Raw genomic sequence first — 16,582 nt, 5'->3', positions numbered from 1 at the left:
ACAAAATTTGATACCGAGCCACATAAGGGGATATTAGGACAGGTGACCAAAAGTTTGGTCAAAGAGGTAGGTTTTAAAGAGTGTCTTAAAGGAGGAGAGAGTAGTAGATAGGTGGAGAGATTTAGGGAGGGAATTCCAGAGCTTAGGGCCTAGGCAGCTGAAGGCACTGCTGGCAATGGTGGAGCAATTAAAATTGGGGATGCGCAAGAGACAAGAATTGGAGGAGCGCAGAGATCTCAGGGTTGTAGGGCTGGATGAGGTTACAGAGATGGGGGAGGGGCGATGCCATGGAGGGAATTGAAAACAAGGATGAGAATTTTAAAAATCGAAGCATTGCCAGACCAGAAGCCAATGTAGGTCAGCGAGCACAGGGGTGATGGGAGAATGGGTCTTGCTGCAAGTTAGGATACAGGCAGCAGAGTTTTGGATGAGCTCAAGTTTATGGAGGGTGGAAGATGGGAGGCCAGCCAGGAGAGCACTGGAATAGTCAAGTCTAGAGATAACAAAGGCATAGATGAAAGTATCAGCAGCAGATGAGCTCTGGCAGGGACAGAAATGGATGATGTTATGGAGATGGAAGTAGGTGGTCTTGATGATGGTGAGGATATCTGGTCAGAAGCTCGTCTCGGGCAAATAGGACACCAAGAATGAGAACGGTCTGGGTCAGCCTCAGACAATGGTCAGGGAGAGGGAAGGAGTTGGTGGCTGGGGAACGGAGTTTGTGATGGGGACCGAAGGCAATGGCTTTGGTCTTCCCAATATTTAGTTGGAGGAAATTTTTGCTCATCCAGTACTGGATGTTGGACAAGCAGTGTGACAAATGAGACAGTGGAGGGGTCGAGAAAGGTGCTGGTGAGGTAGAGCTAGGTGTCATCAGCGTACATGTGGAACCTGATGTGTTGCATAGAGCTGCTTGCGAAAGAATGAACTCGGGTTTATAAATTGCCTTATGCCCCAAAGTGCTTCACATACCATTAATTATATTGAAGTGCAGCCACTGCTGCGGTGCAGGTGAATATGGCAGACATTCAGTACAAGATGAACAATCTATTTTTGGTGGTGTTGGTTGAGGGAAGAATGTGGGGTAGACGGCCTGGACCTTTAATGTCTACATGAACAGGCAGACAGGGTCTCAGTTTAATATCTCATCTGAAGGACAGCAATGGTGCTTTCCCTTAGTTGTGTACTGAAGTGTCAGCCCAGATTGTGTGCTGAAGTCCTGAAGCGTCGCTTCAACACACAACCTTCCGACTCAGGTGATAATGCTACCAACTAAGCCAAGGTGACACTTTAGGAAGAAGCTCCGCAATACTGCTCAAGTTCTGGGTGCTGTAGAGACTGTCTGGTAATATTGCAGGAAGGTAAATTTACAGGGGTGTTGTAGGCATCACTCACTCCTGAATTATCAGTCACCATGTAACAAAGCAGTCCCAGTTTGATCACTTTCATTCAGAAACAACTAGAGAAAAATATTTGGAATTTTGATATTCCTAATTTAGTTATTCTAAGTAGTCAAACAATATAAAAACTGGGTATGTATGTCATTAATCTGACCACTGTAAAGAAAAATCAAACCAACAACCATTGATTTCGGGTGCAGTCTAACCGATTTAGATGGAGGCTGGATGCCAGTGAGCATTTAAACACAATCAAACCTACATTCATTTACACAATATGGATCAAATCTGAGTGGTTTGTGCTGACTTCCTTCGTATATGACTGTTTGAACAACTAATTTTACATTAGCTAATACTTTTGTTCCTCCCATTAAAACAGAAGCATTTTATTTTTATTGCCTGCCCCATTCTAGATCCACTTGCATATTATACCATTACCCTGACAAAAGAAGAAACTGTAGCATTCCCAAGAGTTCCTACTTCTAATACTGTCACCAACCACTGAACGTGCAAGAGCGCCTCAGTGTGCCTCACAATCCGATTCTCCTTCTCCCCCTAGAGGGGAGAGATCCAACCTCCTGTCAGCATCTCTCCTCTGGTCCATGATTCAGACCAGGTGATGTGGGGAACTGCAAACCCACTGCACACTACACCTTGCGCTGGAGGAATGATGCTATTGAATTTGCTAAAGCATGTTAATTCAAAAAATAAAAACTGATCAAAATAAATCAATCAGAATGAATAATTAGAAAAACTTCAAACATTTAATTTGAGGTTAGGATCAGATCAGCCATGATCTTATTAAATGGCGGAGCAGGCTCGAAGGGCCGATTGGCCTACTCCTGCTCTTATTTCTTATGTTCTTAATAATGGGAATGTGAAGTAGAAATACTTAAATCTAATGAAAATTTATGGTGTTAAAAGTATTCAGTTGTACTCGCATTCAATTATAAATGCAGCTTTTACATTTTTTCATTCTGATTTTCATAAACATTAACATATAAATTAAATACATTTGCATTACAGGGTCCTCTGCGTTGTCTAGGATGCATTTTTGAGACACCTAGAAGAACAAGGGCTGCAGGTGCATAGGAACATCATCACGATTACAAGCACTACTCAAATTCCATTCTATATCTGGGTAGTTAAAATCCCCCATATTTAAAAACATTCCCTTTGCTGGTTGCTTTCCTTGCTTCCCTGTGAAATACCTGGTTAGTGTTAGGGGCTTGGTCTAGTGGTTAGTAGCAAATTCCCACCAGTAGTTTCTCCTTGCTTCCCTTATCTAACTGTATCTTGTGTGGTCCTTGAGGGTTTGCACTTCTATGTTTCCTTAATGTATGATGCAACCCTTCCTCTCGACACCTACATCTATCTCTCCTAAGTAGTTTATACACTTCCAGCGTTGACTCCCATTTGTGCTTCTTCCCTCACCAGGTTTCCATTGTTCCTACGATATTGTATGCACTAACCCTTCTAATTCTGCTATTTTTACTGGTTGACTTATAGTATTTGTGTGCAACCCCTTCCATTCCCTTTTGTCTCATTTGTGTTTGATTTTTTTTCCCCTTCCTATGAGGGTTCTCTGAGAAATGAGTTTTGGCAGTCTCCAGACAGTTAATAGTGGGCATAAGCATACAGCAAAAACACTGTGTCAAATTTGACAGTCACACTCAGATGAAATGATAACTGCTGTGGGGAGTAGAAAGATCACATTTGTGCAGGAGAGAGATGGTGTCTGGTGGCTGGGGCAAGGATACAGTGTTGGGACAGAGTAGAGGGAACTTTACTTTGCATCTGACCTTCACGGAGAGTGCTCAATGGTGACACTTGAGGTCAAAGGTGGAGAAAGCATCGAAATCTCTCTCTTTATAAGCACAAAAATTCAACAACAAAAATTGGAGCCAAGAATAGGAAAGGTATGCATCCCTTTGATCTCAAACCATACTGACTATGGAGCACTGAACAATGCATCATGTACAGACGTGAAATATCAGTCTTCTGGGATCTGTGAAGGAGCCCAGCAACAAATGCTAAGCCATAAAGATGCCAATTTATTGAAAATCAAACACTGTGGGATACCAGAGGTGGTGTGTACTTTACACTGACAACATTCTCTTCAACTGCTTGGCTGTCCTTGCTTGAATATTCTTTTATCATAGAGGTTAATTAGGCTTGTGGGGTATTTATTTTAGATGACTGACTTGAACAAATTAATTTTGTAGAATAAAATCAAGCTAAGTTAGGAGGTCTACGAGGTTTGGACTATTTAATACAAAAAGCAGCTGTAGGAAAATTCCTTCCTCACCACCTCCTGTCCTGAAGACGCTGACTTCTTGATGGGCTATAATTCCATGGACACTTTCAGGTACTTTGCTCGCGTGTGAGCCTAAACTGAGCGCAAGGTTATTCAACTGTGGAGGGCATCACGGTCAAGTCAGACCCTGTCCTCATGTGAGACTGAGGGATAGTGATCTGAAGCAGAAGTTCTGGCAGACTTCACTTCCCTAGCCCAAGGGCACTGAGTCCACTTGTAGTGAGTGCCCCAGAAAAAATAAACTAATTCAGCAAAGACTAGGAATTGAATCTGGCAGATTTTAAGAACATGCACAGACAAGTAAGAGTTCTTCCTCTTTGCTGGTACAAGAGTAACCGCGAGAAAGGTCACTTTGTGCAAGCTTAGTTTATGCCCTAGCTGAATCTCTCAAGTGCACAGCAAGTAGGGCAGTAGAGGAACAGTGACGATAACTGATAACTACTGGTCACCACAGAGCAGTGGAGATTTAATTTTAGAGGGTGTGCTCGTAAAACATAGCAGTGTAATTTGTGATTGCTGTCACGATCTGTCAGTGTGCATCAGAAACTAATTCTATTGGTTAAACTCCTTTGATTTGTTGGTAAGAATGGGAACAAGTGGAGCAAAAATACTGGAGGACAAACAAGTCACATTCTCATGCCACAGATAAAGTGTGACTATGTCTTGGGTCAAGACGAACAAATCAATCAAGGGTAAAAACACAATGCATATGTTGTGGAAGCCAGGACTACAGTTGCACTGGGGCGATATGCTTGTGTCGGCATAACAGGAGGAACCCACTGAGAAGTCAGTGGCAGATTTACAGACTGAGAGAGGGGGCATGCATCCCAATCGTTCTATTTCAAACAAATAGTGGATCACCTGGTAAATCACCATTTCAAATAAAAACTCGCCCAGTTCTCGTTTTAGTATTGTGTATGTGCATTCTACTGATGTGGTGCAACACAAGACCTTCTGCAACAAATAAGTGAACAAGGCAACTGTAGGTCATCGGCCAGTCCAAGCAATTGATTGACATGCTGTATATGAAACTGGAGAAACACCACAAGGTGATGGCTCTCCTTCTGAGGGCCCTCCATGGTTCTTCTTCTAGCTCCCTATGTAATCTCCCAGCTGAAGAAATCGGGGGACCTTAGTTGACGAAGTAGATACCAGTCTCTCACTATCCACACAAGCACCCCAAGAGGCGGAACATTGCCTAAACCCTGCTCACATCCCAGTGCCCAGTGAGCCTTTGACCCACTCTTCCAGCCTGACCTAAATTGCCCAACAATTAAAGACCGTTACCCTGTCAACAGTCAACACCGAATACTAACCAAATGTACTGCACTCTGCAAGACCCTCGCTATATGTAAATACAAGTACCATGTAGTGTCATTTATATTATGTGTATGAAAACTTCACTGAATAAAAGCAGGAAATGCTAGAAATATGCAATGGATTAATCAGCATCTGAAAGAAAAAGGGGGTTGCATTTTCGATGGAACCCGTAAATTACTTCACTTTCCTACGACGTTCAATAATTCATCCAAGCTCCTGCACAATGAGGTCGCTTACTGTTTAAACAAAAGAAATGTTAATCAAACTCCTATGAAACTGAATTTTTAAGAAGAGATCCAAATAAAAAGACTTCCTATTGAAACAGTAAACACAGAAAGGGAAAAAACATAAATGTGGGAAATACATAGATCAGATGAAGAGACTCACTCAAAACATTAACCTATCCTTTCCTTTTAGATAGTGTCCTGTTATTCATTGCAGCATTTTCTGTTTTAATTTCCTTTTGGAAAAAGTCTATCATCATAAACTGTAGAAAGAACTTTATAAAGCACCAGTTTTCAACAGAGACACAATTCAGTGAGAGTTAATCCTATTTTACAATCTCCTTAACTACAAAAAAAAACATAATTAATAGTCCCGCAGGACTTCATTAACTCCAGTAAGCATGGCTAACATTTTTAATGAATCACCATTTTTATCCCTGACAATATGTCAGGCAACACATTTGAGAAAATGCTAGGAGTAAACTCAATGCTGCAACATGTTGCCGTGACAGTTTGAGCAGTCACTAATGAGGAAAGCTGATGGAAATAAGAAGTGACAGCTCTGTGAATTAACCCTCCCTTGATATATTAAATAATTGCCACAATTATCAGAACATTTTACTTTCTTTTAGGGTTCGGCTTCTCTTGATGTCACATTTCACTTTGTACAAAATCAGTCAATCTTTGTGTAGGTGACTAGGTGACAAGTTGACCATTTAATTTAATGGAAAGCAGACATCAAGCACAAGGTTGGATCCAAACAGAAATCCAGCACAAAAGCATAAAGGAGAATTGTCAATATTGTGACTGTTTCACCAGATTTCTGCTGGTTCGCAATTTTAAATAAATATTGCTGAATCTCCGATGGCATTGCTCCCAATGAATTGCTGGATATGATATAAGTTCAGTATATGCTCTACATAGAAGTTTTCAGAGGTGATAGGCAGGCCTAGGATTTGGAAATAATTCTGAGAGAGATATGCTTACACACAATAAGGTAGATATTCAGATCCAGCAAAGTTTAGTTCAGAATAGCTGGGTGTTAGTGGAAAGCTAGCCAGAAGTGCGCAGAGGTGGCTCATGCAATTTTCCATGGTCAGCTCATTGGCATACGGCACCGTGTAGGGAGCTAGTCTTATTTCTGTGGGGGGAGGGGGCAAGGCACGTTCATGTTAGGTGAAATTGAAAGTGCGTCACATTTTAATTGTGTCCATTAGCATTTAAAAAAAAATCAGTCATTGTTTTCTGATTGGCACCCAGCTATTCTGAACTAAAAACTTTGCTGGATCTGAATATCTACCTTATTGTCTGTAAGCATATCTCTCTCAGAATTATTTCCAAATTCCAGTCCTGCCTATCACCTCTGATCTCTCTTCTATGTAGAGCATATTATGAATTTACATCATATCCTGCCATTCATTGGGAGCAATACCATGGGAGATTCAGCTAGTTATTACTGTATACATCAAAAAAACATATTAGGTAGAGATAGACACAACAGGCTCACTGTCACTCAGCTGATTGGGAGAGAGAACTTGGATAGGTTAGCCATGCAGTACAGTAAATATTTAACAAATTGTGCCTTTAAAAAATGATTTTATCATAGAATCATAGAAAAGTTACAGCACAGAAGGAGGCCATTCGGCCCATTAAGTCTGTGCCAGCTCTATGCAAGAGCAATCCTGCTCGTCCCACTCCCCTGCCCTATCCCCGCAGCCATACAAACTTTTTCCTTTCAAGTACTTATCCAGTTCCTTTTTGAAAGCCACGATTGAATCTGCCTCCGCCACCCCCCTCTGGCAGTGCATTCAGATCATAACCACTTGCTGTGTAAAAAAGTTTTTCCTCATGTCACCTTTGGTTCTTTTGCCAATCACCTTAAATCTATGTCCTCTGATTCTTGACCCTTCCACTAATGGGAACAGTTTCTCTCTATCTACTCTGTCCAGACCCTTCATAATTTTAAATATCTCTATCAAATCTTCTCTCAACCTTCTCTGTTCCAAGGAGGACAACCCCAGCTTCTTCAGTCTATCCACATAAATAAAGTCCCTCATCCCTGGAATCATTCCAGTAAATCTTTTCTGCACCCTCTCTAAGGCCTTCACATCTTTCCTAAAGTGCAGTGCCCAGAACTGGACACAATACTCCAGTTGTGGTCGAACCAGTGTTTTATAAAGGTTCATCGTGATTTCTTTGCTTTTGTACTCCATGCCTCTATTTATAAAGCCCAGGATCCAGTATGCTTTTTTAACCGCTTTCTTAACCTGCCCTGCCACCTTCAATGATTTGTTCACATATACCCCCAGATCTCTCTGGTCCTGTACCCCTTTTAGAAATGTGCCCTCCAATTTACATTGCCTCTCCTCGTTTTTCCTACCGAAATGTATCACTTTGCATTTTTTGCAAATTTCACCTGCCAAGCGTCCGCCCATTTCACCAGCCTGTCTATGTCCTCTTGAAGTCTATCACTATCCTCCTCACTGTTCACTACACTTCCAAGTTTTGTGTCATCTGCAAATTTGGAAATCTGTCCCTGTACACCCAAGTCCAAGTCATTAATATATATCAAGAAAAGCAGTGATCCTAGTACCCTAATCCCTGGATAACACCATTGTATACCTTCCTCCAGTCCGAAAAATAACCATTCACCACCACTCTCTGCTTCCTGTTACTTAGCTGATTTTACTAATTTTTTTTGATTTCTTTTATCAATTTTAACCTTCATGCTTAACTCCCCTTCTATTCAACATGATGACTGAACTCTAGGATATCCAAGCGTCATTGTTTAGATGACCAGCATGGTTTACATTATAATTAAAACAGCTAGTACCCTTAGGTGATCCAGTGACATAATTCGACGGTGTTTGTAAAAGATCTTTGTAATATACAATACAAATTTGTCAGCGATGTCTGTTATACCTCAACATAAAGTCCAGAGCTAAATACCAACCGTAGGAAGTTCAACCATGGAAAATGTATGAATTGTTGTGATTTAATCATCACTTGGAGCAGGCTTACAACATTTTATAACCAGAAACCAGCCTGGATGTAATGAAGTTGGGTTTATTTACTGAGTTATTAGGCTGGGAAATAATTACCCTCATTTTAAAAAAAAGATATCTGCTTGAGCATTAGATCATGCTGTACTCTGCTGTGACTGCAGAGACTAGTGTACCTACTTGCCAGCTGCATACACTTCTGCTGTATCAAAGAGGTTTATTCCATTCTCATAGGCAAGGGTCATCAGCTGTTCAGCCATCTGAAACAAAAAGGAAAAATCTGATGTAAAGAACCCATTCGAACTGCTCTTACATGTTGAACACACAACAGCTGCAGTCAGTGTGTTATTTAAAATACGATCTTTCTCTTCCTCTCTACCCCCTCCATGTGCAAGCACCACAGGGGGAGGAGAGGTTTCTCAATTCCTCTGCCATTCTTATATTCCCTATCTAGGAGGCTCCTAACCATGGTTCGATATGATCAACTGCTTCAGGCAGTGACATCTGATGTACGGTGCCATACCCAAAGTTTTTGGTTTCTTTCTTGGTCCTTCCCAATGTAATACCAACGGGAAAGAACTCTGCCTCATAACAGAAGAGTTTCAATGCTACTGTAATATTTAATTCTCACTATAAAAGGTATGAATGAACAAATCTGCAAAGAAATCTCCCACTGATTGGAAATTATACAAAAACCTTTATCACATATAATTGAAAACCATGGACAGAACTTCCATTTCTAAAATGATAGGAAATAATCAAGTTATTATTGGGTTACTGCTTATTTCATTTTGTAAACAATTTTACAACACCAAGTTATAGTCCAGCAATTTTATTTTAAATTCACAAGCTTTCGGAGGCTTCCTCCTTCCTCAGGTGAACGATGTGGAAATGAAATCCTCGAAATGAAATCGCATTTATAATTCATTTTGGTCCACTGCCATTACCAACTGAAACTAAAAGACTTTGATTCACTGAGAAATGAACTGAATGTTCCAAAGTTTGTAAATTAAATACAAATTGATTAATTTTTGCCTCTACCAATGGGTGGTCTCCTTATTCAGATTCAAGAGAACCATCGGTTTATTTGGGAAGTGACAGGTGGTATTTCTTAGCTGAGACCCAGTGCAGAGAACCATGTGATCCCCCACCAAAGCCCCCTCTGCTTGCCCAAACAAAGTACGTCAATCCCAACCTCAGAAAAACACCCCTGCTGCACCAGTGTGGCATTTCTATTTCCCAAATTTAGGACCAATTTATTGGGCAGTTTTGTACTCTGGACTTGAGTACACTAGGAATTGGATTGAAATTCCCTGCAAGGATACCCAAGTACCCAGGAAAATAATCGAGTTCGTCAACAAGCATTCAATGCAAGTGCAAGTTGACTGTAGTCCTGTAAAAGAAACGTCTCACAATAAATTTCTACTACACTAGAAAGCTGGGGTCGCTACCAGAAGACCCAAGTACGGATACTAGTCTCGATTGACATTTAATCTCAGGTTCCCCTACAGAAAAGGGAAAGTTTGCTAATCTTGTCCCAGTCTTCTGGATGCGTACAGAAATATTCTATTTAAATATTAGGGTAGGACCACAGGTGCAAAACCAGGCCTGCATAACATGCCACTTACTGCCTTGAAAAATAATGTGGAGGAATTCCTTCCTATCCTGTTCAAGCATTCTTCTAGACAGTTTGAACAGTAGAAACATAGGTAATGTGAGCCTTTCACAAGGTAGGTTTTAAAAAAAAAAATACAAATTTAATAGTTAATTACAGTAGTATTCTACAGAATGAAGAATATGAATTCCCCAAGATGGTCTTCAGGCACACTGGTTAATAAATTCAGCTGTTTGTTTCTCTACCACTAGCATCAATCAGCATGTCCACAAAAGGCAAGAACCTGAAATTAATCAAGAAGAAATGCAGAGTGTTGTAATCTAATGTTCCTTGAAAAGGATTTGTCATTAGGTGCATCACCTATGCCCGGCACTGCACATTTCAAATGGTATTACCAAGCACTTTTGAAAAGACTGAGCACAGAACTGAAAATGCCTCTCTGATCGATTGATGGCTTGGATTGTTATATTATTCACATTATTGAAATTTGTTGAATTTAGATACTTGTATACAGATATATCCATCCATTTGCACGTTTTAGTACACACATCTCCTTATGTAAATGACAGGCGCAATGATCAGAAACTGACATTTTATGCTGTGCTTGCTGCAATCTGCATTTTTGGTTCAAACACAACAAAGGTGTGATCCAAAACAAGGCGCCTCTTTCAGTACATTAGGAAACAGGTAGAATACTGCAACCCCAGAAGCACACTCCAATACTGCATGTATGAGGGGCACTTTGATTTCTCAAAACTGTCCTTTTGGCTTCTCAAAGCTAAGTTAATGACTCAGTGTTAATTTGGGCTAGATCCCTAGTGTGGACATCTCCTGAGGGAATTGTTCTCCGTCACATCAAGCCGACGTCTTCAGCAAATGCCAAGCTACATCACCATTTTTGGATCGCATACTAGCAAATGGGATTCAGATGACTGTTACAAACAATGCAAACTTTACTCTCTTGGTTTGTGAGATGATCTGAAGCAGTCAATGAGATTACGGTCTTGAGACTGCTCCAAAGCACCCACTGTTCTCTGTTCAATCAACGCATGGTGACAAAAAAAAGCTCATGTTTTTTCAAACCTAAAGGCAGGAAAGAGGCATACCTCATCGGTGATCTGACCTCCAAAGGTAACCCATGTTCCTATTAGAAAGATAAAGTTAAACAGATTTACTATCTGTTTTCAGCTGATAAGAAACCTAAATGCCAATACAAAACATAAATAATATTCAATACAGTTGTAATTAAGAGATTCAGCTGCAGGCTCAGCAGCTTACATTAACAAAAATTTATAAGCAAAGGTCTTCCATGTTTAACATCCATTATTTTAAGTCATTGGGCAGCTGAGTAGAATTGTTTTAAGTATCAACTTAGCATTTCAAAGAAAATATACCATTCTACTTATTGCCTGTGGCACACGCCAAATCAATAAAATGGCAAAATAATGTTGAATAATTTTAAGGGTTCATCAGCAGGGCGAGCAGTCAATCAAAGCTGTTTGCTCTTTCCAATCTGCTCATCAAAGTTTATAAAATATTAAATGATACAGATAAAGCAAACCCAGACAGTTACTTCAAAGAACATCAAGAAAGTAGGGCCAGTGGGCATAAAGGGAAATTAGTGATAAGCAAATTTAGGCAACTATTGGGAAAAATTCCTCTCCTCAAAAGAATAGTAACTGGAATAATCTATCAAAGTAATAGAGGAAAAACACTGGAGTTATTCAAAATACAATTAAATGTCATTACATAGAATGTACAGCACAGAAACATGCCATTCAGCCCAATAGGTCCATGCTGGTGTTTATGCTCCACACGAGCCTCCTCCTTCCCGACTTCATCTAACCCTATCAGCACATTCTTCTATGATGGGAGAGTTAATGTACAATGGGACAGTTAATTATACTAGAGAGATGGGCTTCAATGAACGGAATGGCATTTTCACATTTCTGACTTTTCTTATGTATTACTGTATTTTGATGCAGTACAGATTCTTAGTGTAAAGTGTCACCAACTATAAGTTGGAAATGTAAGAGTAATCAAATTACTTGTAATTAGTTTGAGTACGAGAACGATATTTACTTACCTAGGCCGAGGCAGGACACCCTCAGTCCTGATTTCCCAAGGTTCCTATTTTAAGATAAAGAGAGATGATGCAATTAGAATAATTTAACTTGACAAGACAATACTTTGTCAAAAATGCTACGAAGGGACTACTGAAGCATTTCTTTAGGAGTTTATCTCCAATTTCTTCCCTTCAAGCTAGGCACGCAGACAGTACAGCCTATTATACGGACGACTTCACTGACACTATAAATGCTGGTTCTTGGACAATGCATGTTTGTGGCTTCAACACTTCATTGTTTCAACACACTTGCAAATTCTGAAACATGGGACCTTTATTACTAAGTTTAGTACCATATAAAAAGAATACTTGACAATGAATCTGGAAATACTATTTTATATTTCCACTGCTCAGATCATCTTATAATTCACTCCAGATTTTGTCAACTTGTGATTTATTGATTCCTCCTCATTCCTAGGAATTTGAAATGATAGTATTGATTCCCCACTAAGTACTGCCTACTTATACCCTTAACAGGAGCACACTGCACCTACTCAACTCCATTATTTCAGCAGGAGGCTGATTCTCTGATATAGGATCAATATATTCTTTCCACATCCAAGAAAAAGAGCAGAGTTTATGAGGGCCATTTTGTTCACTGAACATCCCACTGAAAAAAATGGGCAAACTGAAAACAAAAACAACCAACTTAACAGGGAAATTCCTGACACGAATTCATGTTTTCCTATTTGACAGCACATTGTGTTGTAGCTCCAAGATTAATTCAAGCTTAATTGTTCTGTAGGACAAGATGGCACAGATTCAAAGCAGCAAAAAAATAAATTTATGATCTATCTCGGGCAGCCTTCGACAACGAGTGATCAACACAAGGAATGGACTTCTGGTTAGGGGTAGGGGAGAAACTAGGCTCTTTGTGGAATTGAGTTGGACAGAATGCCTTTCTTCTCTGTGTCTATCTTGTACCCAAGCCACCTTTAAACAGAGGATTGGTGCACTCTTATTAAATGTTTCTGAACAATGAGAGCTCATCAGTACGGTTGTTGACAGTGAGCAATGACTAGAGTTTTGGAATAAATTACCAGCAAAAGGTATTGAAGCAGGCATTGCACGTGGGTTCAAGAGGCTATCAGATGAATTTCTGGAGAAAGGATTGAGGGATATATTGAGAAGGTGGGTAAATGAAGCTGGTGTGAAAAAGGGTTAGGCTTTTTACACTTAATGGCCTATTCCTTTTCCTTAAAAAATCTTTATTTTAAGTGCTTAAACTGTAAATAATTATGGCATCACAGACTATACTACTTAAGTTTATATTTACAGTCAAGTTATTTATGTAATTTACTATGGAAGAGGTTTCCAATCATGTTAGATATCATAAAATATTTTGTAGAAAATAAATGGAAATTTAATATCACACATTACATAACCCAACTCTTAAATTATATTTGTAGAGTACTACATACAAGATTACGGAGGTGTCAGATTTCCAATATAATTTACCCCGAACAACACAGAACAGCAAGGACTAATCTTGGCCAGGGCTCAAACTAACATAAACCAGAGCAACAGAACTGTGTTCACTGATGCTGAGAAACAAATTTAATTAAATAAAAGGACACATGCAGCATTTGGAATTGCAGGAAACAATCAAAGGCTTCAAGTAAACAAACCAGAAGCACCGAATGTTCAAGACACTAAACTAATCCAACATCATGCTGACTTCTGCTCTCATTAAATCTTTCCGGAGTCTGATGAGTGTAATGTGATGTGACAGTGCTCAGCGACCTCAGTAAATGTGATTTATAGGACCAAGTTTAAAAGCGACAGCATACGGCTGCACCTGAATGGCAATACACCACTGCAGTACCATAGGCATCATCATATGGCAACAGACTGAAATGAACCAAGAAATCCTGGCAAATTGATAAATCAAATTTCAATGAGGATTTTAAGAATTTTGTTGCTTTTGTGGTACACTTATGTTTGAACTATGACACTAAGAACCTATTCACAAGACCAGCTTTGTTCAGTAAGCTTTTGACTAGGAAGCATTTATATATATTTTAAACTTCTCATTTTGGGGCAAGCACTAAGTGTGGACAGGAGGGTAGGTGGGCATGCCTCAACAGTCAGCTGGTTGCTAAGGAATGTGTTAAATTGGCTGGACAATGACTCAGTCCCTGTCTCATGTTACTATATGAAGGCGCCACCACATATATGCACTTCATTTAACTCAAGTGTGACGAACCCAGCAGCTTCTAGAACATGGACTCGCAGCGAACAAAACTCAGTCAGTTCTAAGCAGGCTGCCCACAATGGACGAGTTTAGGAGCCTTGCATGGAGCAGTTGGAAAGGGGACGAATGGGGATGGAGAGAAGAGGGAAAAGGGACTTCAGTTATGTGGAAGGACTGGAGAAGCTGGGGTTGCTCTCCTTAGCACAGAGAATGTTATGGGGAGATTTGATAGAGGTGTTCAAAATCATGAAAGGTTTTGAGAGAGTAAATAAGGAGAAACTGTTTCCAGTGGCAGAAGGGTCGGTAACCAGAGTACACAGATTTAAAGTGATGGGCAAAAGAGCCAGCGGCAACATGAGGAAACATTTTGTTTAAACGCAGCGAGTTGTAATGAAATATAATACTAGAAATTACAGTGTAATATTAGTGGGAATGCTTAGCATGTTCCCACGCAATTACTTTGTATGTTACTTTAAGAGCATAACCATTTATTTTAAAAGCTTAATTTCTAAGTTACAATCATTAACACATTTTATCATTTTGAGTTTGGGTCTCAGCTGGAGACAAAGCACATTTACATAATTACTAACTGCATATTATGGAGTAGCCCCATCAATTAACAAAGATGACACTGACCCCAGAGACGTCCGATAAACTACATTCTTTCAGTGTGCCGATGCATGCAAGCACACAGTGCAGATTTATAAATCAGTGCAACTCAATTATGTGCTGCAGCGCATAGTTTGTGCACATGATGGTGTAAAGCTTCATCCATTCAATGTCCTGAGGGAGGAGAGCAGCCATAGGAGAAACAGAGGAAAAAACTATCCCTGACCCTTCTAACTTCCCAATCAGCATTAGTCAATCCTGGTCAGCTGCTTTCTGTTTCCCACAGATGACACTCCCGTGGTCCTGTGGCCCAGGACGTCAATCCATGCAATATTTGACCATTTCACTATCCCTCACCACTCCCCATATTGCTAATCCCATTCTTAGCCAGATATTCATCCAGCTTTTTGAAGGAGTTAATTGATATGAAATGAATTACTTTTGCAGAGAGTATGTTCCATAATCTCCACTGTGGAATAAACAACTTATTGACTGGTTTCACTTAATACTTGCCAATTTTGTCCTCTTGTCCTCTAATTACTGTCTATTTTACCAGCTTGATTCAACATCAACTCCTCTCCACAATGTAAAATAATTCTGGATCATGCAACAACACTCCCCTATTATCTACACAGCAAGATTCTTAACAGAGTGGGGAAACAGGTACATAGATTTTTAAAGTTGGGGATGCAGATAGATTCTGGGTTTTACATATGGGACATTAAATATAACAAGGGGTATTGCATACATTTTTGGGCACTCTATTTTAGGAAGGATATCAGAGTCATAGGGCTCGATATTAGCAGGGCGGTGGGTTCTCAGTGGGGGGTCGACTGGGCGCGTGGGTAACGCGCCCGGTGAAATCAGTATGCTCCGCACGCAATTACAGGATAATTGGAGCCACTTACCTTTGCTTCCGGGTTTCCCGCTGGTAAGCTGTGCGGCGGGCGGACTGCGCATGCGCAGTAAGGTCTATCAGCTGGAGGAGCTCTATTTAAAGGGGCAGTCCACCAATGCTCCTCCTGCAGCAAACAACCAATGCTACACCATGGAGCACGCCAGAGGGAAGGCTGCCCCAAGATTTTCAGACTCCTCACTCCAGCTGCTGCTGGATGGGGTGAGGAGGAGGAGGGAAATATTTTTCCCGTCTGATGGGAGGAAGTGCCCTCCCTCCACCACGAAGAAGGCATGGCTGGAGGTGGCCGAGGAGGCCAGTAGCAGCGGCAATGTGGCATGAACCTGGGTCCAGTGCCGGAAGAGATTTAATGATCTAACCAGGTTAGGCAAAGTGAGTATACTTACGCATTCTCCCACATCCGTCTTCCACATCACCTCCATCACCACACAACTCCTTCTGCACTGCCACCACAACGCTCTCGCATCACTCCTCACATCCACTCAACAATCATCCTCACCTTGCCTGCATGTACTCACCGCCCCTGTCCCCATTCGAACACTACCACGCAACCCAATCCTCATACAATATCATGGCTATGTTGCATAAGCACCCTCCCATGCATCTCCCTCACGCTCAACCTCACCCACACCAATGTATGCAGCGGCTCACCATGCAACCATCACTCAATCACGCCTCTGTGTTTTGCCTTGATAGAAGAGATGCCAGAACGCCCGGGAGAGAGCATGGACCGGAGGGGGCCCGCCACACCAGGTGGTCCTAACGGGCACGGAGCAGCGGGCATTGGACATCAGCCGCACGCTGGAGTGCCTGTCCGTGGCGGATGCCGAGGCTGGGATTGCACAAACGGCCGGTGACAAAAA

The 16,582-nt window shown here is 40.9% G+C and overlaps 1 protein-coding gene across 7 annotated transcripts in view; it reads right to left on the bottom strand.

Moving 5' to 3' along the window:
* kcnab2a (potassium voltage-gated channel subfamily A regulatory beta subunit 2a) overlaps positions 1-16,582 on the bottom strand; it is a 274,196-nt gene that overhangs the window by 54,972 nt on the left and 202,642 nt on the right. For all 7 annotated transcript variants that reach the window (XM_067970202.1, XM_067970204.1, XM_067970206.1 and 4 more), the window contains 3 exons: positions 11,962-12,005; positions 10,982-11,019; positions 8,441-8,520 (listed from right to left, as the gene is read on the bottom strand). In XM_067970202.1, coding sequence (XP_067826303.1) covers positions 8,441-8,520; positions 10,982-11,019; positions 11,962-12,005 — 162 coding nt within the window. The remainder of the gene's footprint in view (positions 1-8,440; positions 8,521-10,981; positions 11,020-11,961; positions 12,006-16,582) is intronic.

Source organism: Heptranchias perlo, chromosome 32, assembly GCF_035084215.1.
Source record: "Heptranchias perlo isolate sHepPer1 chromosome 32, sHepPer1.hap1, whole genome shotgun sequence".
Classification (NCBI taxonomy): Eukaryota; Metazoa; Chordata; class Chondrichthyes; order Hexanchiformes; family Hexanchidae; genus Heptranchias; species Heptranchias perlo.
The sequence above is the reverse complement of the archived record's forward strand: the minus strand, read 5'-3'. Positions and strand labels throughout refer to the sequence as shown.